At 46.3% G+C, this 25,459-nt stretch overlaps 1 protein-coding gene across 1 annotated transcript in view; it reads right to left on the bottom strand.

Annotated features, from left to right (window-relative positions):
• Window positions 1-25,459, bottom strand: part of LOC147692791 (calpain-9-like) — a 181,107-nt gene that overhangs the window by 55,732 nt on the left and 99,916 nt on the right. The window contains exons 9-11 of the mRNA XM_086939014.1: window positions 22,641-22,718; window positions 21,744-21,910; window positions 9,277-9,437 (exon numbers count right to left, since the gene is read on the bottom strand). Coding sequence (XP_086795140.1) covers window positions 9,277-9,437; window positions 21,744-21,910; window positions 22,641-22,718 — 406 coding nt within the window. The remainder of the gene's footprint in view (window positions 1-9,276; window positions 9,438-21,743; window positions 21,911-22,640; window positions 22,719-25,459) is intronic.

Here is a 25,459-nt window from a genome sequence, read left to right as displayed (position 1 = left end):
ATGCCTTCTGTGAATACTGAAAGTCGTAAAGTTAGGGTTTTGTCTCAGATTACTTTTGTGATTCGGGCCCCATATGTTTAAGTCACTCAGGAAGACAGAGAACCTATTGGTAATCTTAGAACCAAATGTTCTACTGTACAGTTAAGTGCTTTGTTGTACATAAAATAGAAGGCATCTACAGTTTAGTCAAATAGGTTATACTGCACAAACCACATTTTGACCTACCACTATGAATAAGTTGTTCATTCAAGATAGGCTAGATTGTCCACCAATTGAACAGTAAAAGCTCTATTCACAAAGGTATTTTCTGCATTAAACACAATTACATCGGAAAATAACTCCATTAATGCCTACTAGAAATCACAAAAGGATTCCTGGCAAGCCTCAATAGATTCATTGCCGCAGATTTCTCTGCCACGAGTGTGGAGAAATTTAAAGTGGGGGATAGCACTGACTGGATGGAAAGGAGTTGTTCCAAGGTGTGGTCTGTGTTGGAATTTTGGGAACATCCAAAACATATACATCGCTAGGCATTCTCAAACTGTGATCTGAACCTTTCCCACTGAGGAAATTGTTGGAAAGCTACTCTAATCAATAGTTGAAGGCCCTCCCACGACCACTTCCGCGATTGCAAGGGGAACGAATCTCACATTTGATAGAGGTGTAGGAGAAGGGATTTCTCCATGGGAGAACATGTTTCCCCATAGCAATACAGAAACAAGTGTGCATTTGCAAAGGGTTTTTCTACTATGCAGGATTCGCACAGGGGGATTGCCCACCAAAGATAAGGTCAGATAACATTCACAGAAGCACATCTGGAAAACTGTATCTGGTGTTGCTTTTCAGGTGTAATTATGGGAATGTTTGTGAATGGAAAAAAATGTAAAACTACGTTCAGATGGTGGGGTAACTCTTTGCCTGCACTTTTACTTTTTTCATGAATAAGGCCCTGAGGTTCTTTTACCCTCAGTGGCCCTCAGTAAGATTGCTTTTGTAATCCTGATTCAGGAGAAAACATGAGTCTCCACCCAAATCGAAAGTACAAGTTCTTTGGAAACAGTGTTCTCACGTTTCGCTAGAAAAAGCCTTGTGGAATATGTTAAGGAAACAACTACTGGAAATAGCAGAAACACCAGTGGAAATCAGTGCAGAAAACAAGTTAGTCAAACTTCTTAAGGGGTAAGCTTCAAATAGTGCAGTACGACCATACCACCTGGTATCGTAATTGCCTGGTGTAAACGAAACCCTAATTATCAGTACAAGTCAAGTACTTTATCGATGCTCAATGCGGGTGGCTAGCCTGACAAAAGTGATTTAGTGTGCAAACATGAACATGCATTTTAGTAAGACTTGTGAAAATTAGGCCTAGGCAGTGAAATCCTGTCTGTTGGCTAAGTATTCTGCACTCCACAAAGTATGTGGAGTCCCGAAAAACTGACTATTTTCCTCACTTCCCCTCGCCAATGTTTGCGAGCATAAGCAAGGAAAATCCAATGCCGGACCACCACCCATCGAGATTTCTCAACGCGAGCAGTCGCTCACGTTGAGAAACCATCCGTTCGCGTTGAAGAAGCTGCCACTCGGAAAGAAAATCTACTCAAGTGGCAGAAAGAAGTAGCACCATCTTGCGCTCAGCATGGTGCTGTTCTCTCTGGTTTTCCAGCACAAAACAGAAACCTGGCGCTAAATCTCAGCCGGAATGACACAACCTAATGCACTCAACCGCTTGCAGAACTCTGCATAGCGCGGCAGAGTTACGTGGAACTCCGCCTAGGCCTAGTGAAAAAAGGCTAATAAAAATATCTAGCATGGGGGGCGTGGTCAAGAGCATGACCGGGTAAGACGTGCCCGACATCGGCTCCGGCGAGCGCCACTGATCCTGATGAAATCCTGGGCCATAAGGGCTATAATTCGATCGCCACACGTCGCTTCTGAGGTCCGGAACCCCCCTTGCAGTGCACGATCTGCGGAGAAACCGCAGCGATCCGTCTTTTCGGACAAAAACGGCTCTGAGACGGACGATCGCTGACGATCCAAAATGGTGGCCGCCATCCCCGCCCGAGCACCGGAGTGAGGTGCCTCACTTGGTCCCTCAGAGACAGCCAGGGGAGCAGCGGCGGCAGGCCTGTACCACCGCCTGAGCCATCGGACCGCTGTGAGGGGCCACAGCTGTCGGGGAGACCGAAGACCCCCCGGATATCCCGGTGAGCCGACCCGACTACACCAGAGGAGAGCGGCCCGGTAGAATCCAGAGCGACGGCAGGCTGGGGCCGACCGGAGGGACCTGAGACCTGCAGAGGCCCGCCGTACTGGTGGATCGAGGAGGGCCCTGACCTGCGACTGTCTGGCGATCCTGGAGGGCTCGAACGCCGACGGTAGGGGAGAGCGACCGGGGGAGCGGCTGGGGGCCCTGCGGGGCGCCGATGCCCTGAGCGGGACTACACACACAGGAGAGCCCGCGCCACAGGGGGAAGTGAGACAGGACATCCAGCGACCGCCGGGACACACCGCTTTGACCTGGGCCCCTGATTTACCTACCCGAGGACAGAGTGAGAGGCCTGGGACGCGGCCTACGCTGCAGGGCCTGACGCACCCCTCTGAGGCCAGAGAGGGCGAGGCTGCGGCCTAGAAGTAAGGCCCAACGTTAACTGAAGGCCGCGACAGGGCTGCACAGGACAACCTGCCCACTCGCCTCCTGGGGTGCCCGCGCCCCCCCGACTTGGAGGCTTCTGCTTCCCCCTCCCATCCCCTCCGGCCCAACTTGGGAGACGGACCGTGCAGAGGTGGAGTAGACCGGACGCCCATGGCCTGACCCCCTGGGAGTGCTTCGTAGCGCTCCCCTCTTTGGCGCAAAGAACACCTTACCACTGAGCTGGGGGCCCGCTCGCTGGGAGGAGAATCCGGGGGTCCAATCAGCCTGACGCCGGGGCCCTGGAACTAAGTGGTGGACCTTCCTGACCGCTGGTGTCCGAGACTGCCTCTAGCAATTGGCCTAATTGACAATGACCAGAGATAAAACATCTAAAACACCTAGACAGGCCAAAATGGACAAATTCACCACGCCGCACCACCCACCGGCCCTGGACACCCAGCTGCGTAGCGGGGACATGGAGACCCTCCTGCACGCTATTAGGGACTCGCGACAGGCCCTGGAGGGGAAAATAGGGGAGGTCAGCACGGAGGTATCGCTCCTGCGCCAGGACATGAGGAACATGGCCGCTAGAGTGACCGAAACAGAGACAAGAATTAGCGAGGCAGAGGATGGACTGCGGGACCTCAGGGGAGACCTCCCGACACTCCGGACCACCACTAAAGACCTGCAATGGAGGGTGGACGCCGGCGAAAATAGGGCGCGATGGAACAACCTCCGTTTCGTGGGATTCAGAGAGGGAATCAAAGGGTCGAACACGGCGACCTTCCTGCACAAGTGGCTCCGGGACACCTTCCCTGCGGAAAAGTTCTCCACCTGTTTCGTGATCGAGCGAGCACACAGGGCACTGCAGGCAAAACCCCCTCCGGGCGCGGCGCCCCGCACGATCATAGCCCGCTTCCTGAATTTCCTCGACAGGGACATGATCCTCCAAGAAGCTAGGAAACTGGGGGATATTAAAATTGACAATTCACGTATCATGATCTGTCCGGATTACAGCAGAGAAGTGCAAGCAAACAGAAGATCCTTCATATGCGTCAAGGCAAAGCTGCGCGAAAAAGGCATACAATACATGTTACTCTTCCCAGCCAAGCTCAAGGTAATCTTCAGAGAAAAAACACACTTCTTCCAGTCCCCAGAAGCGGCCTGGGAATGGCTCGAGGAGCGTCCGCTCCTCAAACGGACGGAGGAGCAGAGAAGGCGAAAGACCCCCCCCGGGTCTGCCCCCGAGACAGCAGGGCAGGATGCTGCGACCACGGGACGCCACGGGACATTGGAGGAATCCACCTACCCTTGGTCCGCCACAGCTCGCCAACCGCCCGATACCGGCCGACGACCAACCTCTGAATTCGCAGCCCCGATTGCGCTCCCACAACCTGCCGCTCCCCACGGAACCTGAAAGCAATGCGGAATCGGACTTGCAAAGGAGTGTATCGGAGGACGAAAGGATTGTGGAGGACGATGAACACAGCACGACCTCAACCCATCCTCTGGTAGCGGAGATTGTCGCAGTGGAACAGGATACCAATTCGGAACACTCGCAAGCTGAACTGCCGGACTCACATTCATGATTCCAGGTCACAGCCTGGATGGCACTGATATAGCCTGCCCGTCGGAGCTGCTAGAGAAGAGCCACACACCCCCTCTTCCCTCTCTCTTTCCTTTCACGACTCGCACTTTCCCTCGCCCCCTCTTCCTTCTCCCAACCCATTTTTTTCTCCACACTCTTGTCGGCTCTCCGACTACTCCTGAACTGTTTCCCGCTCTACGGGACTTTGGTTTTAAAATGTTTGGGGACGCACAGCAGAAGTCCTGTTGACACTGTAGTGCGAAGGGCTACGACCATGGGTGGGGGACAGGCCACACCTGCCACTGTGGGGGACCGACACCAGCCGGCGCCAGAGTCCCGCCGGAGGGGGGGTGGGGCAGGGTGGGGCTCGGGGTGGGTTATGGTTAGTTTGTTCGGACATGTTGCAATGTTTTATGGGTTTTCACAAGGTGAAGTCATATTATTAGCTGAAGATGCATTGGTTGCCCGAAGACTGTTACTGATAATACGCCAGAATACAAATGACTCCCCCGGTATCACTTGATAGGCAAAACCTGATAGCCCCCTACACGGTCTACACAGGGAATGTAAATGGCCTAGGCGACCGCATCAAGAGAAGTCTGGTACAGGCCCATATCAAATGGGTTCACCCTGATATAGTGCTCCTACAGGAGACCCATCTTCGTGGGACTAGGTGTGGTTTCCTGGGTAGAAAGCCTTACACCATCCTGACACACGAGGGATACACAACAGGGTCCAGAGGGGTAGCTATTCTAATAAAACCTTTAAGGTTCAACGTACATGGACAGATGAGCAGGGCACATATGTAGGCGTTAATGGGCAATGGGGCAGGACCGAATTCACGATCATATTGGTATATGCCCCCCTCAGCTACAGGCCAGGACTTTAAAGGGTGTCACTGACATAATGATTGAAACCCCGAACGCTCTACTAGTGATAGGTGGTTACTTTAATGACGTAATGAGCGCAGAGGTTGACAGGACCGGGAACTCCACACGAACAGGGACCGAAACGCACTTAGCGCGATTCGCTCAATCCTTGGGCCTTGTAGATGTCTGGAGGGCAGGGCACCTGCGAGACACCTACTTCTCCTACTTCTCAGGGGCGCATCAGGTGTATTCTAGATTAGACTACATTTTCGTGACACTGGGCCTCAAGGGACAGATCAGAGGGGCTGAATATCGAGCCCGTGGTCTATCTGATCACTCACCACTGGAGGTCAGTATAGGGAGGGATAGAGTTGGACCCAGAGGAGAATGCGCCTTCCGGCATGGGAGTTGCAAAATAAGGAATTACGCCAGGGCCTTCGGGCGGATACGAAAGTTTATTTTGCTGAAAACACGGGCTCAGTCCAATCAGGGGTGGTGGCCTGGGAAGCGTACAAGACGGTCCTCAGGGACCAGGCGCAAAACAGAGAGGGAAGGGATGGACGAATGCGAAGCCCAGATTCTTGCCCTCGAAAAGCTGTGCCTGACCCACCAGAATGAACACTATAGGCGTCGTCTGAAAGACGCCCAACTTAACTATAGGGCCTTAGCGACCCAAGAAGCAAAGACGCACAGATTAGCCACACTCCACAGGTTATATGACGTCAGTGACAAGTCGGGAAAGCTGTTGGCGTGGCTCAGTCGCAGGGAAATGGAAGCTCGCTGGGTCGAAATCATTACAGACAAGGCGGGCGCACAGATACGTCTAGACGAGGGGATAGCAGAGGCGTTTGCCGCCCACTATGGCGCATTTTATGAAGCCCGGGACCTGCGGGAGACCCGGCTATAATGGAATACCTGGAGACGGTAGCAGTGCCTCACCTATCAGAGGAAGACGGGGACAGTTTAGAAGCAGACCTTTCACTTGAAGAAATCCATCAGGCTATCACCAGGCTGAGACCCGGTAAAACACCGGGACCAAATGGTCTACCGGCAGAATTGTTTTAACTGGGATCAGACTTACTGGCCACACACCTCCTATCTCTTTTTAAAAGCGCGATTAAGGAGGAGACCCTCCCCCCTGATCTGCGCAGAGCAACCATTGTTCCTATACACAAACCTGGGAAGCTGCCAATGGAATGCGCTTCATACCGTCCCATTTCCCTCCTGAATATGGAAGCGAAGATCCTAGCAACGGTACTGTCCCTACGCATGAGACAGGTCATTACTGAGCTGATAGACAAGGACCAAACGGGTTTTATGCCCGGAAGGGCGACCCGGATGAACCTGCGCCGAACCCACAATTGGATGATGGAGGAGCTATCTCGCGAGCAACCCCATCTCCTCCTTTCCCTAGACGTCGAAAAGGCATTTGACGCGGTCCACTGGCCTTTTCTTGAGGCTACACTAGTTAGATTTGGATTTGGGCCAGTGTATCGGAGCTGAGTGCGCCTGCTGTACACGGCCCCGGTGGCGCGAGTGAGGGTAAACGGTCGGCTGTCCCGCGAATTCCCAATACAGAGAGGTACCCAGCCCACTCTCCCCGGTCCTATTCGCTCTCACTATAGAAGTAATAGCTTGTGTGGTGCGGCAACATCCATATATACGAGGATTTAGACTGTCAGCGGCAGACGCGGCAGAGGAAAAAATGTCCCTGTACGCTGACGACATACTCCTGTACGTTACTGACCCTGAATCTACCCTCCCCATCCTTTTTGAGGCACTGAACACGTATGGCACGTATTCAGGATACACCATCAATTGGCACAAATCGGTCATATTCAGTCCCAAGATGGGATACGATTGGCCATCCCTACCCCACACCCTACAGGTGGCGACCCATGGTTTTAGGTACCTGGGGATCTATTTAACACCGGACAAACAACGGTCATATAAGGAAAATATACACCGTATCCTCCTATCCTTTAAAGAAGACGCCCAACGATAGAGGACACTTCCCCTTACCATACTAGGCCGAGTGGCCAGGTTCAAAATGATCATGCTCCCAAAATTCCTGTATGCTCTCCAAAATGAGTATTTCCCTATCGTGCAGCAAGTGTTCCAAGCGATTAACGCGGAACTAAGGTCTTTATTGTGGTTAGGAAAACAGCCCAGAATTGCCCTCGCCACGCTATGCCGCAATCAGTACAATGGGGGAATATCGCTCCCAGACATTGAGGCATACTACCGAGCAACGCACCTCACCCCAATTTTAGATTGGCTTCACACAGAAGCAACTCACCCCACTTACAGGTTACAACGCTATAAAATGGGAAAACACACTCCTCTTTATTACCTATAAGGGGGAAAGACACGCACGGGACTGCCCCCGGCCACCCAGACGACTATTGCACTGTGGCACAGTGCACACAAAACCATGGGTTGGCACCGCACACCCACGAGACAGACCACATTATGGCACTGCACATGGCTACGTGAAATACATAAGCTGCGCGGCTTTCAAGCGTGGGACAACCTGGGCATATCCACTCTGGGGATGTAATGACGGCCACCTCCTTCAAAACGTTTCAAACACTACGAGCAGATTTCGGACTTAGCACCACACAACACTATAGGTATCTACAATTGAAATATGCATGGAAGGCGGAGGGTCTCTTCCCCTCCCCTTTGCAACACTACGCGCCACTAGAGGGACGTTTATTGCAGGAACACCTACAAGAACAAGCAGTGTCCTACAACCTATAGAAGTCTGATTAATAATGCCCGGACTGTTTGACAAAACTGAGGGAGACGTAGGAAAGTAATCTGGGGTCCTTTGACACCATGGACTGGGAAGCGGCACTTATGCATCCCCGGGAAGTGGCAATCAAGTCCAGACTAAGACTTATATAATATAAAATCCTACATCGGATCTACTACGATAGGGCCCGGTTGCATCGGATGGGTAGAGCGAGAGACCCGTGTTCCCTGAGATGTGGCCATGAACAAGGAGACTTTTATCATACTATATGGGACTGCCCCCCTATTCAGGTATACTGGGAGAAATTGACGCTGGAATTTGGAAAGGTGCTGAACGAAACCCTACCACTAGACCCAAAATGTATCCTCCATTGATTGACTTTATTGCATACCTTGATTGTTTATGGTTTGTTATACACAGTGCAGAAAAAAATAAATAAAAATATTTAAAAAAAAATAAAATAAAATATCTAGCATGAGTTACATGCAAAAAAAGATGTGGAACTTTTCTCCTGTGGAATTAAACATATGTTTGGTGTGTATTTTCAGGTCTTTTTGGAATTTACAGAGACTTAGAAGAGTACTACTGGAAAGCAACAACAGTTTCAGCTTTCCAAAAGTACTGACACATACGTAATTACATATTGTTAAATGTAACAGGCAAACATATACAAACACACAAAGAAAGAATGGATTTGTATTTTAAAACATTTTTATTTCAACATAGAAAACTATATTTCTCTGTGGAGAAACCACTAAACCCATATCAATTCTGGGGATGTTCCTTTCTCGGCAGAAGCACATTATTGACAACATCCAGGGTGGAAATGTGCCTGCTGATTGTTTAAAAACATTCGCAGAACTCAAAGGTTTGTCTTCTTCTTTGGCCTGCTTGTTTTTACTATACATTCGAGTTCAAACATCACCGCTTCAAAAAGGAAACCTAAATTATTTTCTCCATTTCCTGCCTCGCCTACTATTGTCAAGCCTGGATTATATCAGATTTTCTGCAACTAACTCTGAGTGAATTATCAGTATAACTGAAACTACAATTGTCTATTTCCCAGCATTAACAGCAGTTGCAATCACTATGTCACTCATCGACTTTACCTTTCCATCAATGACCTTCCCTGATAACTCTGCTCTAGATAATCTATGCTTCACCTTCAGTAATGGCACCATTAGGCAACCAGATGTAACTAGGTCAACAGCCACAAAACATACAAAATATGCCACCGTCTTAAATAAGATCACTCCAAACCCAACCCTATCCCTTTCACTGCACTTGTACATATATATATATATATATATATATACACACACATATATATATATACACACACACACACACACGCACATATATACACACACACACACACAAACCCACAAACACACACACAGACAAACATTATTCTTCTCGAAATGCTTACCTTGAAAATGTGAATACCTATACACATGCTGGCAGCCCTCCTGAGTCGCTGGTGTTTCTGCGTGAGGGCAATGATGAAGCTGCATGCCTGGTTGGGGTCACCTAGGTCGTGGTCCTGCTCCAGAAGATTAAGTGTAAACTGGGGGTTCAGCCAGTAAAGCTCTAGAGCAAGTCGGAAAATAAAACAGAAATACAAGTAGAAATATTTCAGTCCTTCAAACATAGTAAATTACTATTTATTAATCCTTACAATATATGATAGTCTCAGAAAACACAGCCACTCAGTAACTCTATATTATTATAGCCTTATAGCCCGCCGTAGCGGGCTATACCGGCTATTAAAGGCCCGCTGAATCGTTAAAGGCCCGAGCCGAAGGCGAGGGACTTTAACGAGACAGCGGGACTTTAATTGCTGGTATAGCCCTGCTACGAATGGCTATAAGGCTATTAGAACATTCTGCCACTAGTGGGCAGAATGTTCTAACAAATTAAACAAAGGGTTCTCGAAGCTCGAGGGGATATAAATAGAACATTGGAATGTTGCTCTGCGGGTCTTTACCGGCCCGTAGAAGCAGGGAGGACTCCATTGTCTGCAATGGAGCTCCCAACATTCCAATGTTCTAATGTGAAATAACATTCCAACACACTATAGAGAGGAATTTTCATTACATTTACTATACATTTCATGTTTTTACTGTCCTCTGTGCTACAGTGGTACAGAGGCAAATCAAAGTATTATTATTTCATTACTATTTGTGTATAGTGTCCTTCTTTCATAAAAACGTGTCAGCATACAACACCTGACAGCACTTGAAAAACATTTCAGAATAACAACAAACTTTGATATTAAAATAACTACAAACATTAATATACTCCAATATGAATCGCGGTAACTGTCTGCTCATTGGCCCAAGACACACCACTCGAGCACCCCTGAAAGGCATACTACACACTGTGACACTTCTCATTACGGACTTAAAGAAGTTCGATTTCATCACCTCAGTACAGAAGGAACAACACTGTCTTCCCCGCCAGACCTGTATCCTCTTTAAGACCAGTTGCATCACCTACAAGACCATCAGAAAACATAACCTTACATACCTCGTCAGGAAACTAAACACCACATACAGACATCACCAGAGTGGAGACAAAATACCACAAAAAGCCCAAAAACGGAAAGCAGGCTTTTTCCATTTAAATACACACGATCTAGCAACAAAAACCGAATCAATACAATAATTGTTCTAACAGTCCTCCTACCTACATCAAACAAAAGAAGGGTACTGGGGGCGCTTATAGGTCAAGCATACATGCCCCTGGGTATATGTTTAACAATAAAGGTATGAAGTTCCTAAAAAATGTAGAACAGGAAAGAAGAGGACTGGTCGGTATATGTTAATGTCCAAAAAGGGTGAGAAGGTGTCTCCCACTTTAGGAACTAGGGCCCTCACACACCTGGCTTGGTGTCATGCTTCATCGTAGGGATTGCTCCTCATCAGGCCGGCGCTACAATGCCAGAAGAGGGATTCTTTGTCGGAGAGCTTTTATTCCCAATGCGGTAAGGTGCGGTGTAGGTATAGGGCCTTGTAATGTAGATGAGCGTCAAAAAGTGTGGGTGAAAGTAATAAAATAGGATATAGTGGTACTCAAAATGAAATTTAATCAGCAAGTACAAACCCATTCTATTTTTCACTTTTGTTCCACCATTTTAAAATACTTAAATTAGACAGGGAAGCCAAGGCTGGAGGTGGTATCACTATTATCTTTAAAGAGAATATTAATGTCTCAATAGTTGACACTATCTCAGAGGAATGGGCAGAAATATGTATTTTTAAATTCGATTTCCCCCCCAACCTCTGCTGGAAAGGTACATTAGTCTATTGCCCACTCGATCCAAAAAGGACCTTAAGCGATCCTCTATTGGAATATATATCACCTCATGAGCTTTCAACTCAACAGTTTTTGCTGTTGAGAGATTTTAAATACTATGGGAAAGGTCCCCTGAATATAGAAACCAGCCAACTATATTCCTAATTAGAAACATTGAGTTTACGTCAACAAGTCGTTGGACCAACTCACATTGCGGGCCACACCCTTGATCTAATTTTATGAGTATTCCACAATTTAGCAGCGATCCACCAAAACCTCTACCCTGGACTAACCATTCACTCATTTGTTATCTTATTCCCTCCCACAAGATGAAAAGCCAAGTCCACATTTACCAAAATAATTCATCCAGACAGTGGTGGCAAATTACCCCACTCACATGGGCCAAGGAATAATGGCCCTCTATCAACAAGATGTAGACCCGGTGCTTTTTAACTTTGATAGGGCACTGAATTTTGCTTTTGATAAAATAGTCACTCATGAACACTTCAAAAAGAGCTTTCACAGACCTCAGGTACCCTGGTATTCATTTGATACGGTGTCCCACACACGGAATCTTGGCAGACTACGAGAGAACCATGGTACTGCTCTGCAATGGCTAGCTGACTTCCTTTCAAATAGGACCCAAACGGTCATTCTTGGTCCTTATAAATCTAGAACTATGTCATTAGACAGTGGAGTCCCTCAGGGCTCCTGTCTCAGCCCTACACTTTTTTAACATTTATGTGGCTCCCCCCTCGCCAAAATTGTTAGAGATGTTGGCTTTGAGATGGTTTCAAATGGGGATTATACACAACTGCTCTTCTCCTTGGAGAATAATCTGACCAAATCAAAAGTATCTTTCTCCCCTGAGATGAAAGCCACTGCAACCTCGATGTCGGAAAACAGACTCCAGCTCAACACCGCAAAAACTGAAATGATGCTATTCGGGCAGGCCCAACTTCTTTGGTCACCTGACTGGTGGCCATCAGAACTGGGTGTTGCCCCTATACCCAAATTAGTGACAAAAAAAACAGGGAGTCCGCCTGGACCAACCCCTTTCTATGAAAGAATAAAGCTCATCTATTACAGGTTCAGGCTTTTACATGCTGCCTATGCTGAGAAGAGTATTTTCCCTTTTACCACTCTCCACAAGAAAAACACTAGGCCAGGCACTGGTTATCAGCTGTCTGGACTATGGCAATTCACTTTTGGCCAACCTAAATAAGAAGTTGCTCTCCAAGCTTCAGGTAGTTCAGAAACCCGGAACGGCAATTGCTCCGCTTCTTCAGTCCTTGCACTGGTTACCAGTGAGAAACAGAATCATTTTCAAGATCTGCTGTTTAACTCACAAAGCCCGACATGGAAAAGGGCCTATGTATTTATCTTCAAAGCTTTCTCATTACATCCCTTCCAGACTTTTGAGATCACACAACAAGGCCTGGCTCAAGGTCCCCAGGTTCAGAAAGGCCAGGTCAGGTTGCAGATCATTTTCCTTTCTCGCCCCACATCTTTGGAACTAACTGCCACTGCAACAACGCACATGTGAAAATAACTTCCATTCTAGGAAAGCTCTTAGGATCCACCTATTTCAAAGATGGCTTCTTTTCGTCCGGCATCTGGGTCTCATGCTAAGATACCACTTCGGGCCGGTTCTAGCGTGTAATGAATTAAAATAACATAACGTAAGGAAAGACATACCTGGGAGGCTCCCTTGTGTCAACTGTAAGGACCAGACACATCAAGGAGCTCCTATATGGAATAATTAACATATACACAATGTACTGGTACATCTAAGACTTCTATTAATTATTTTACAAATACTCCCATTGTGCCTGAATCACAAAGGTAACTTGCACTTTGGAGTAAGTTTACATATTTAAGTAAGATTTCTACTTTCATCATACACAAACTGCACTTTTGTATCAACTTACACATATAATTTGCACTTTTGTAATAACTTAAACTTTTGTTTTTAAGTCCAGCACTACATACAGCCAACCAAAGATACAGCAACACCCTCTCATAGAAAATAATCGAGGTAAGGACTTAAAATAAAACCTCACAGAAAATAATGTTAAATAAAATTACATTGTTTAAAATAGTTAAAAACAAATAAATATACATTATTGTTAAAAATGTATAAAAATGGTAAAACCTATTGTTAAATGAAAAGAAGTAACAATACATGTTATTTAAAACCTTTACAATAATCACAATAATTGTGAACATCTAGTTTAATAATTACTTATACTCATTAATGAACATTAAAAGTATATTTTGTTTCTTCAGTTGGGAGTTTATTTTTTAATTTAACCTTCAAAAAAGTATGTTAACTTAATATATTTCCATTTTTTAAAGTTATAATTCAAAGTAATTTAATAGTTTTTCTATTCTGTTCTATACTTAAAGTGAATATCAAGTCAAACACGTTTTTTAAATTTTTTTCCCTACTTTACCAACAGAATTCTCTACAGTCAGTGTTAGGGTATGTAAACATACATTTATAATCATTAAGTACAAAGTTGATTGTCTTCACATGTGATAGCATGCTATGCTGTGACCCTGATTAGTGAGAATGCTGACATTTAGACACACCTCTCAATTTTGGCACAGAGTTGCATGCTCCCTTTCCAACTGTCTTTGTTTGTAAGGAATCATAGCTTTGTAACTGTCTTGGAGACCAAACACAAGGCTCTTACTAAGCAAAGGCTAAGTAGGTAAACAATAGGGTTAGGAAATCCACAGTCAGACCACAAATAATGTAGCTGCCAACATATAGGGATTGCCACATCAAATAAAATACCACAGGGAAAGTCACTGATCTTAAATCATAATCCGGGTAAACAAAGTGATGCAACACTACCACTGAATCATAATTACACCAAAGGGTTGATCCAATGTATCACTTACCAACGTTGAAGGGAAGGGATAAAGATAAGGTGTTTAAATTTAGCTAAGCGAACAGAGCAACACAAATCCTAGTCCGTGCCATGAGTGCAAAAGAGCAATCTAAGGGTAACAGCTGTTATCTTTAGCTTTCAAAGACATTCTTACAACTGTGACTGAAATCAAGAAATCACAACTCATTTTCCCACCTCCCTTCCCACTCAGCACCTGAATAACAGCAATACACACCAAACATACAAACACTATAATTTTATCCCAAGACAATTAGGGGGTAGAATATGCAATACTGCTTTAATCACACTCCAGACAAGGGCAATGAGATGGCACATAAGAAAGGCAAATAATGTCACTGGCACTAAGTAAGAGTTGGCAAAGGAGCCATTGCCCTCTCTTATTACTGCGCCTGACAACAATAAAAGTGCTTGATCAACTCGCCCTCTCGTAGCCTCTTTCTATGTTTTATACTTTGTTTCCATACTATATACTTCACCTTACATATGGCTAACTAAACTAGATTTAACTATCAGCTTCTTATTTTATTTGTTTTCCTTACCCCTTCCAATCTTGTGGCACCTGCTACAGAAGGCAATCAATCACTCAAGTGCCCATATACAGGTTACCCTAGATAAGGCACTGGACAGATCGACATCACTTTGGCGCTCTTTTTTCTGATATCTGTATTCCTACTATTGCCCTAGTAACCACTGGAAAGCCACTGTTAAACATAAGGACCTACATACACAACGACTTCCCTAGGCTAAAGAGGGCGTTGTCCAACAGTATACCACTCTGAAAAAGATCATGTGCTACATCGAACATGATGTTCAAGCCCCCTCTCCCCCCAAGACCATATCGGGGTGGTTGGAAAGGAAGTGACTGATGACTCAGAGGACGACCTCTTCTCCTGTATCTTGTTCTCAAGCAGAAATGATGATATTTGATGTGCCTTGTCCTGGTGCTTCCCCAGCCCAAGACTCTGGATGTGCCTGTTTCTGCGCCTATACGCACCACTTCCAAATACTCCATCGAAGATTTGCACTGTGAACCAATGTTTGACCCTTTTGAGTTGAGAGGCCAAAACTCTCAGGATTATCTTCAGTTTCAAGTGTCACATTTTGGTTGCCAATGGTTTTCCTTCTCCTTGGAAACATTTATTAGAAGTACCTTTTGCTCTGAATGCTCTTTGGCTATCCATATCTTGCAAAGTATGCTTTACATCACCCTCCCATTTTCCTGATATGTTTATGCTGGGACGTTTCCGTTTCTCCTTTGCCTGTCCGATCTTTGTTCCTTCTTGACTCACTGTGCTGCTGCTGTGGTTACCTGGAATGTTTTGTAGCAGTGCGTCTGTTACATCATATATCAGAGGAGCCAATAGGCATACAGTATACTAATTCACCTATCTACAGGAAGTTCTATGACCTATCTCTGCACCTTTGTGACATATGCTGTTGCTGTATTTGCACATTGCCTAGGTTACCTGAGTTGCCTTGCCTCTATTACATCATCTATTTGCAGAGCGAGGAAGAATATATGAGCCCCTAATTTTAGCCAAATGTATTTAGGTTCATATGGTTAGTGATAGAAGCTCCTCTGTGCATCAATATGCTTACGCAAATGAAATTCCAGTATTTAAATGATGCAAACATAGTTCTAATTTTTAATATTTACAAGCATTTGTGCGGCACCAATAAAAAAAATAGTATGAACGTTCCTCAGTATCCTTGCCACAGCCTTAATGTTTGCAAAAAATATCTTCGGTATTTCTTTCCTCAGTTTAGTCATAAAGGTTTATTTGGCACTTGAATTTCCACACACTGTTTTTAACTGGAATCAGTTACAGAAGTCATTGTGCCACTTTGGTCAGTATGCCTTATAATGTTTCTGTGAAATCAACAGGTGTCGGTGCAGGAATCTATATCAAATTCTAACGCATGAGGCATGCAAACATCTAGGACCGGGAGCGGTGTAGTCCTGATACAGACTTTGGTGCTCCCCGACTGGAACAGTCTCTTTTTACTTACAAGTATCCTACAATGACGCTGAAACATTCTCATATGAATGACATACAAAAGTTCTCAAAAGTACAAAGAACTCAGCACAGTTCTAAATAAAATCGGGCAGGCATAGATTTGCATTTTAAAACGGGAAAAAGGGGGTCTGACTTGCTAGCAAAATCAACACTCTTCTATGGGGCTTTAGACTAAGGGGTTCATACATTCTGTGGGAATAGATGATTCTCAACGTTTGGACCAATAGGAAACATCCTAGAAGAAACATTTTACAACAGAATACATTTGGAGATTTTCTCAACATAGGCGTACATTGAGATTTAACCATTCTCACAGTCTTAGCTGTACAGTTGAGCTGATACGCTGTTAACATAGTCTGGACAGTAAGAACCGTCCGTGATTCAGTACAACGTGGACATTTCTCTGAGAGCATTTTCTGTTTACGCAAGTAAAACTAGACAACTTTTTATTTAGAAACGGAATCAACAACAGTCATCACATGATATATTGTGATGTTGGGGCAAGATGGAGGACGATGTAAGCCATTAGGGGAATGAAGTCAAAGAATTTTCTCAGTGACTTAATGGGGTTGAAGCAGGTCCCTGCCACAGTCAGTGCATGTGGTCGAAAGGAGAGGGCAGTGTTGAATTGTACTCCTATGATTTTTGGCACTTTAACAGTGGTGGGTGGTGGTGTTGTACCCTCAGGCCACCAGACATTCGACTGGAAGGGATTGTCTTTTCCCATTAGTAGAATCTCTGTTTTGTCGGTGTTACACCTGAGGTGGTTGTTCCTCAGCCAATGAATGACTTTGGCTAGACAGTGTTTAAAATTGAGTTCAGCATCAGTTGAATCTTTATCTAGAGATAGAATTAGTTGTGTGTCATCTGCGTCTGATATTACTTCTACCCCGAATAAAGTTATCAGGGAAATTAGCGGGGTCATGTAAACGTTAAACAGCGGGCTAAGGAACGAGCTCTGTGGCACTCTGGTTTTTAATGGGACGTTCGGCAGAAACGAACGTTCCGCTGGACACTGCTTGCCTGCATTGGTGAGGAAGGAATCCATGCCAATACGGTAATGGAAATGCTACTGGATTTGAGCCTTGCAAGGAGAATACTATGTGAGATGGTATCAAAAGCGGCCGACAGGTCGAGCAAAATCAGACTGCCTTCCTGCCTTTGTAATGATGATTTTGAGAGTGTCCGATATTTTCAGAAGGGCAGATTCTGTGGAGTGCTTGGTACGGATGCTGGACTGCTGGGGGTGAAGGAAAATGGTAATTTCTAAGAACTTTGTTAGTTCTTTGAAGACTAATCTTTCCGTGATTTTTCCCATTATAGGAAGAAGCGATATTGGGCCGAGATGGAGAGATTGGATGAGTCAACGTTTTTTCCCCCAGTGGTTTCACTATGGCTAGTTTCCATTTGTCAGGAACTGTTCCAGAATTTAATGAAGAGTTGACTATTTGGTTGACTATTGGGTTAATAATATCCATAATTTGGTGTAGTATCATTGGAGGGCAGGCATCCAATGGAGAAACTGATTTACAGCCGGCAATTGCAGCCTGTGTCTGCTTCAATGAGACTGGTTTAACGGTTTGGAGTGAATGACTGGTGCTGGCTGGGTCAGTCTCCAGTGACAAAGTTCTTTTGAATGTTATGGATTTTTTTCTCAAGAAAGAGCGAGATCTGATCGCAAAAGCTCTGAGAGGGCGGGATTTCTTTCTGTAATGCCTTGGGATCGGTGAAGGATTTTATAATAGAGCTAAAAAGAAAGCCAAATTGATATAAGAAAGCTTAAGTTGAAGCAATTACTGAAAGAAAGAATTGAACTGAATTAAAGCCAAAGCCTAGGCTATTCGGTTCTCAAAAGAAACCATCTTAGGCTTCATTTATATCATATTTGGTGTGACTGTGTCCAATATGGTAATGCTGGATAATGCATTTTTCTCCCTCAGCCAAGCTTGTACAGATATCAACTTAGTACAGCTGGTGAACGCCTCCACGCATCGGAAAGGCCATATTCTGGACTTGGTGTTCGCGGACCCTCAGTGGGTATCATTAGTTGACATCAAGTGCCAGTTTTGGACGGATCACTCTTTGATTAGGTTTTCCCTCTGTCTGGAGGACCCTACTTCGCGAAAGGCTGGACTACCCCTAGCTAAGCTAGAGAGACCTTGGTCCCGAATCCTCAAAACCTCTCCATTGCCGAACATTTTAGGTGAGGATTTTAAGCTTGGCAACACAGCCGAAGAAAGTTATACTCTCTTCTGCCAGTCCATATCGAGCTCGCTGGATAAGTTGGCACCCCTTCGGAAGTCTCGGGGGAGGGTGAACCGAGCCAGCCCTTGGTACACGAGTGAACTACGCCAGCTTAAACTTGACTGTAAACGCGCAGAAAGGGTCTGGAGGAAACAGTACCTAGACTCTGAGAAAATTGCATTTAGGTCTGCCATGCAAAAATACAAAGCTCAAACCAAGAAGGCGAAAGCGACCTTTCTTGAATTTACTTTGAATCAGGCCCCAAACAAGGCACAGGCCCTCTTTAAAATCGTTAAGGACCTTGCCCACCCCACGTGTGTGGCTAGTGCAGTCCCTTCATCGCAAGCTCTTTGTGATTCACTTGCGGATGCCTTTGAGGAAAAAATCCGTAAAATTTTAACAGGTCTGCAGGATCCACGGAATTCCACCACTGAGGAGGGAGCTTCGGAGGAGGTGGCCAGTCGACCCCTGCAGAGGGTCACTCACCTCTGTCAGGAAGCTCCGGCCTCGCCCTCTAGTCGACTCCGACTAGATGAGCAGCCCCCCAACTTGGGAGCTCCGGCGACGGAAGCCAGTCGACCCCAGCTGAGTAGCTTTCCTTCACCTCTCTTGGATCAGGCCCTCGGCTTGGGAGCTCCGGCGATTGTCGCCAGTCGACCCCAGTTGAGTAGCTCTTTCCTTTCCTCTCCGGATCCGGCTCTCTGTCCGGATCCGGCTCTCGGTCTGGGAGCCCCGGCGATTGTGGCCAGTCGACCCCAGTCGAGCAGTCTCACTCCTTCTTCTGTGGCTCCGGCTCTCTGCTTGGGAGCTCCGGCGACGGTGGCCAGTCGACCCCAGCGGAGTAGCTCTCCCCCTTCCTCTCTGGATCAGGCTTTCTGCTTGGGAGCTCCGGCGTCTGTGGCCAGTCGACCCCAGCAGAGTAGTCCCTTTCCTTCTTCCTTGGATCCAGCTCTCAGCTTGGGAGCTCCGGCGAGTGAAGTCAGTCGACCCCAGCTGAGTAGCTTTCCCCTTCCTTCTCTGAAGGAGTTTGGAGACTTAGCCCTTACGATTTCATCTGGTTCGCCTCTGGATCCTCTTCCTCCAAAACTATGGAAGGTGTTTCAAGAGGATCTCTTCCAGCCCTTGCATGCCATCTGCTGCCAGTCATTTGAGACAGGTATTGTACCGAGTTGCTGGAAGAAGGCAGTGGTATCTCCGCTGTTAAAAAAACCTACGCTGGACCCTGCGTGCTTATATCTAACTACCGGCCAATTTCCCTGCTCCCTTTTCCGGTTAAAATCATGGAGAAACTGGTCACCCGCACTCTGTCCGGCTTTTTAGAAGGGAACATCTGGTTGGATGAGATGCAATTTGGCTTTCGCCCAGCGCATGGGACGGAATCTGCGCTGGTGACCGTGCTAGATAATCTGCGGGCGCGAGTCGACAGTGGGCGGGCAGCATTTTTGGTGCTGCTCGACATGTCGGCCGCGTTCGACACGGTCAGCCATCCCACCTTGATCTCTAGGCTGGAAGAATGCGGGGTCAAAGACAGGGCTAGGGATTGGTTAATCTCCTACTTGGACTGCCGTCAGCAACGGGTTTCGCTACCCCCCTTCAGTTCAGAGGAGCGGAGAGTGGGACAAGGTGTACCCCAGGGCTCAGCCATCAGCCCCATACTCTTTAATATCTACCTCCGCCCTCTAGTCCAGCTCATTAAATCCTTTGGTATCTCCGCATTTAATTATGCGGATGATACCCAGCTGGTCTTTTCTCTGGAGGGACAGGATGCAGTCACATTGGAGACTTTTCACCGGTGCATGCAGGCGACAGCGGAATGGCTCCGTTTGAACTCGTTACAGTTCAACGGAACCAAGACAGAGGTCTTGCACTGCTCCACCGATCGAGTTCCTCGAGATCTTCCTGCTGAGTTTTGGCCTCCGTCCTTTTCAGAGACGGTGTCAGCCGCACAATCGGCGCGCAATCTGGGCGTTATTTTTGGGCCTAACCTGCAGCTGGATCTACATGTAAATAAGACCACCTCCACATGTATGATGCTGATCCGTATGCTGCGTAAGGTTCTACCCCTCCTCCCTGAGCAAGCCAGACCAGAAGTAGTGCGTTGTACCATCCTAAGTCGACTTGACTATTGTAACGCACTGCTTCTGGAGGCCCCGGTAACACTTCTGGGCAAACTGCAAAGGGTACAGAACATTGCTGCCAAACTTGCCCTCTCTCGCCCCTACCACAGTTCTTCTACGGCAGCGCTGCGAGAACTTCATTGGCTGCCGGTCCATCTGCGGGTGCGCTACAAAGCAGCGTGTATCGTGTTCAGGGCTATTCATGGCCTGGGCCCAATTCCTTTGCGGCAAATGTTTGCCTGGTATTGTCCATCTCGAGCTTTACGCTCTTCGTCGTCCAGGCTACTGGTAGTTCCGCGCTTCCAGAGAGTGAGGATGGGCGGACGCTCATTCAGAGTAGCGGCGGCCAAACTCTGGAACTCTCTGCCAATATCCTTGAGAAGCCTTGAAGATCTTTTAGCCTTTAGAAAGGCTTTGAAAACTCACCTTTTTCCCAGGATAGGTTGAGCTACTGTTTTCGCTGGATCATGGGTCAAAGCGCCAGGATGCCCTTGGTGGTGACAGGTTGCGCTATACAAGTATGCTACAATACAATACAATACAATATGAAGCTGCACAGAGACTTTGCTCACTCTCTGTCATTGCTAGGCTCTAATGCACTCTGCAACTGAAGAACTATGTCCAACAAGCATCCCCTACTCTCAAATCTCCCTTTCCTCTCCTTCGGTATCCCAAAAGACCCGCAGATCTGTAAAACATGCTACAAGATCCATTCCTCAGGGTCTATGAGGTAATGGCCTCTGATGAAGTTCTTTGAAAAGACTTGGCAAGGCATTTCAATGAAAGCAGTGGCCCATCCCTGAGGCCTATATCAGGGTTAATGACGTTGGTGAGGAAACCCCTCTACTGAGACTTCACCTGTGTGAAGACAATCCTAGAAATTCAACTTTTCCCCAGACACTTGACATGCTCTTCCAATGTCCTAGAACTCCAAGGCAAACTACTGCTTGGCCCATGTTTGTATGAAATGGGAAGCTACCTTACGCATTAGGGCAATACACAGCACATAAGAAGCCGTAGGTGCATAAAGAGTGGGAAGACAGTCAACAGCTGGCAATGGTCAGAAGGTAGGCAGTAAGGATATTACCACTTGTTCTCCTCACCTCACTCCCACTGGCAGACAAACAGCCCAACTGCCTGTATCTGTACATGCTTCACACATTTGCTGACCTTGGAAAGCAGACAAAAAAATAACTGCTGGTGCAAGGTTTCCAAGAATTGTCACTGGCTGAGCCAGTCTCTGCATTCTTTAACAATTGTTAGTCAATTCCTTAAAGCTCACAAGTGAGTAATGATTACCTTTTTGTTCAATGCTTCCACCGGAGGACATTCCTCTCACCCAGCGTCCTTCGTACATGGCACACTCCCAGGGCTGCACAGCTGCCTCTGCACCTGGGAGGCTCTCTGGGCTTATGTGGCAGACATCCATCATTTGGAAATGTTTCTGAAAATCTTCTATTGACATCCTAAGAGATGAAATGAGAAAAGAGACAACTGAATTTGAGCTGTAGAGGTACTTGTTTGTAGTGAAACAGAGCTCAGTGCAAAGGATGGAGGATACTAAAAGAGCACTTGGTGCGAAGAATGGAACATTAAACAGATATGGGGAGATATGTTCCCATACCATGAGATTTAAGTAGTCGCTCGCAGCCAGCCATTTGTTATATACATGTGCGGTCTCCTCTCTGCCTGTTCCATCATGGAATGTGCTCTGAGTCTGAAACAGACAATGGTCCTCACTACAATCTAGATGGAAAAGGGAGCGTAATTACCACACATAGTATATACCACTCACCCAGGGCGGAAAAATACCTCTAATTCCAAGTTTTAAATTTAGAATCCATTTTAACACACGAATTTCTGCATGTTTTGTCTTAGTGTGATAATTATCACTCAACTTATAATTCTGATCCCTGTGCCTTTGTTCATGGATCGAAATGTAGTCCTTCGCTTGTGATGAGGGCAAAAGAGGGAGCTTTCTCAGCTCTGGCAATTGAGGCTGCTGTCTTTAGCTGTTTCGAGTCTTCTTCAATAACACAGTCATGCATTGATTTCTGGAGTCCTGATTTTGCCTTCTGGGTTAAAAGTTCAAAGCTTACATGAAACTTTGAGGGATTTTATGGAGAATAAGGGGTGCTTGAATTTATCAGTTTACTGTAAACAAGGGTTCCTGCTTCTGTTTGGAAGAGAACTCACCAGAACTCTCCATCTTCCATGGATACAACATCCATCCTCTTCTTTTCATTTGTATCCAGTTTATCCCATTCAGGAGCTCTGGAAAAGAAAATAATTTCTCAATTAAAAAGGTTTTCCTTCTGTGAACCGAACCGTTTGACCAAGCACCTTTAGGGTGTTTCATATTAAGTGTAGCCACGGTTTTGGAGAGGTTGAGGAGTGATTTGACCATGGGGCTTGCCCACCTGTGGACTAGCGGGGCGTTGGCAAATGATGCTGAGAGGACTGTTGCGAGGATGGGAAAGGAAGGATCATTTGCCAGTGTGTCTCAGGAAGTGTGAATCTTCTAGTATTTTGGTGGTATTGTGTATGGATCTGTCCTAGACCTTGGTTGTTGTGGAGATGTCTTAGGCCAGTGGACTAGTCTTATCTGACTTAGGACACACTTCTGCTCTGTCCTGCACACTCCTCCCATTACCAAGCTGGTCCACATTTACTATCTGTTGCCAGATACCCAGATCTCACCTGGCATTCTACCCAGGGTAGTGGGATGTGAGTTAGGTGGTCCATGGGGCCCCATTTATTTCCACCTCTAATTATTTATTTCCACCTCTAATTATTTATTTCCACCTCTAACTTTCTTCAATCACATTGTCCCGTGTGCTTCTCTCAGCCCCTTTCCAGCCGTCACTATCTCACCTGTGTGTACCTTTGCCACTTGTTTCCTAAGTATGAAGGGCGCAAGATGGCTTACTGAGGAAACACTGAAAAACAAAGGTGTGCAGTTCCTATGGAAGGTAGGTCATAAGGGTCCTGAAAGATCAAGTCTGGTGGATCTGATCCTTCAGGAGCAAGAGCCCTCACACACCCGAGGGGTGTCATGCTTCATCAAAGGGCAGCGCCTCATTGGGCCAACGCTGCAATGCCCAATGGGCCCCGTGAGGGGGCTCTTTACCGGAGTTGTTTTGAGCTGCCGCTCTTCCTCCTGAAGGATCATTCAGGATCCTTCCAACCTACCTTCCATAGGAACTGCACACCTTTTTTTTCAGTTTACCAAGGGCGTGTGTGATGGACCTTCAACTAGCCCTTTGTCCCTCCTTGTGAATTTGTTACTGAGGAAACATTCACTGCTGACATTCATTCTCACCCACTGGACTCAAACTTGAGCCCCAGTAATACCAATTCACTCTTCCATCACTCCGAGATAGGCAAACTAGACTCTGCCACCCCTTTCTCACCTCACACTCACCCTTCCCACAGCTATGTGTACTGTCCTGCGTGTCTCCTGTTCTCCAAAGCCAGGCTTGAAGCCTCCCAGTACCTTTATTTTTGGACTGAAGATGATATACTCTGAGGGATTTTTAGCAAGGATTGGGGCATACACGTGGCACAACCAGTAATGCAGACCTTTGGACAGAAGATGATATACTAATAGGGATTTTTTGCAAGGATTGTGGCATACACATAGCAAAACCAGTATTACTGGCATTTACAAGACTGGCTGACATTCATACACTTCACTGCATGTACACTGGAATCTCACATGTAATCTGAGGTGCCAGAATGCAGAATTATAGGCTAGTGCGAGACCACCGACATTGCCAACATGGAAGTGAACAGGAATAAGTGAAAAATATAGTCAAGGGGCAGTGGGCTATCCAGCAATGTCTCGGTGCATAGTCATAGAGTTGGATGGAGTTGCATCTTAGATGACCTTCACCATGATTATTGTTATGCCAAAGATCCTGAGGTGCTTCAGTGAAATTCGTTCAGCTTGGTTTGGGATTCCATTTAGGATCATCTCATACCTGTCAGTGGTGGAAGGGCTCTCCAGGCGGATTGGCCGGCCCTAGTATCTCGTGTCGAAGGGGCAGTAATTCCATTCATCCATAGGAGTGTGATCACAAGTACCTGGGTCTTATTTTCACCAGTGTTTCAGTCACCTTTCTTTTCTGAGGCAGTGGCAGGCAAGGGTATTGCTTAAACCATGGAAGTTGTCAATCCCTCCCCTAATGGTTAGCTGTGACCATGTATCCTGCCGTCACAAGACTGGCTTCAAAGGGCATTTGGAATTTGGCCCTTGAGTGGCAGTCTTTGTCAGCACCTGACCCTTAGTGGCGAATTCTTGCATCCTAACTTTAGCTAATCTGTTGGTTTTTACTGCACCAGGCAGCCTCAAGTTTATAGAAAAAACAAGGGGGACCCTAAAGGTGGCAGTGGACCAAGGGTATAAGTCAATTAAGGAAAAACAACGGTCCAACTTAGTTTCAGAGATGTGAGGCAATGATATACAGACCATATATTTGTCTAAGTCCAGCCGGACAGGGAGTTTATTATTAGAATAATCATTGAATTTGTAACATCTCAGTACATGAGCAACATTTCAAAAATGAAGGGCACAATCCTGTGCCTTACTCGTAACTGAGAACACAGTGAAGAAATAGAGGATAGCTTTGTGAGACAAGAGGAAATTTCACAGGCAAAAGAGAAGTGAGCAAGCTGGACACTTTTTAAATCAGTGTTACAAGTGTTTGCCAGAGTGGTACATACAGAAAGTAATACAAATTGGTTTCACTGTATGGAGCAGCCTCAAGAGCCCAAGGATACAGTTCCTTCAGTTCCCAGGAGGTTGCTGTAGGAAAGGACCCCTGGATGACTTATCTTGTAATGGCAGAAGCAGGGACACTTGTCTGGGGGCTTGAGGAGTGCTCTGATATTTCTGAAAGAACTTGCAAACCAAAAGTTCAATGTTTAGCCGCTTTTTAGGGTAGCATAAATGGCAAGCACATTGTGCAGAGACAGAGGTCCTCATTGCACGCCGACTAGAATGCGACGGGGCA

This window comes from Lissotriton vulgaris, chromosome 9 (assembly GCF_964263255.1).
Source record: "Lissotriton vulgaris chromosome 9, aLisVul1.2, whole genome shotgun sequence".
Classification (NCBI taxonomy): domain Eukaryota; kingdom Metazoa; phylum Chordata; class Amphibia; order Caudata; family Salamandridae; genus Lissotriton; species Lissotriton vulgaris.
This window is presented reverse-complemented; position numbering and strand designations above follow the sequence as displayed.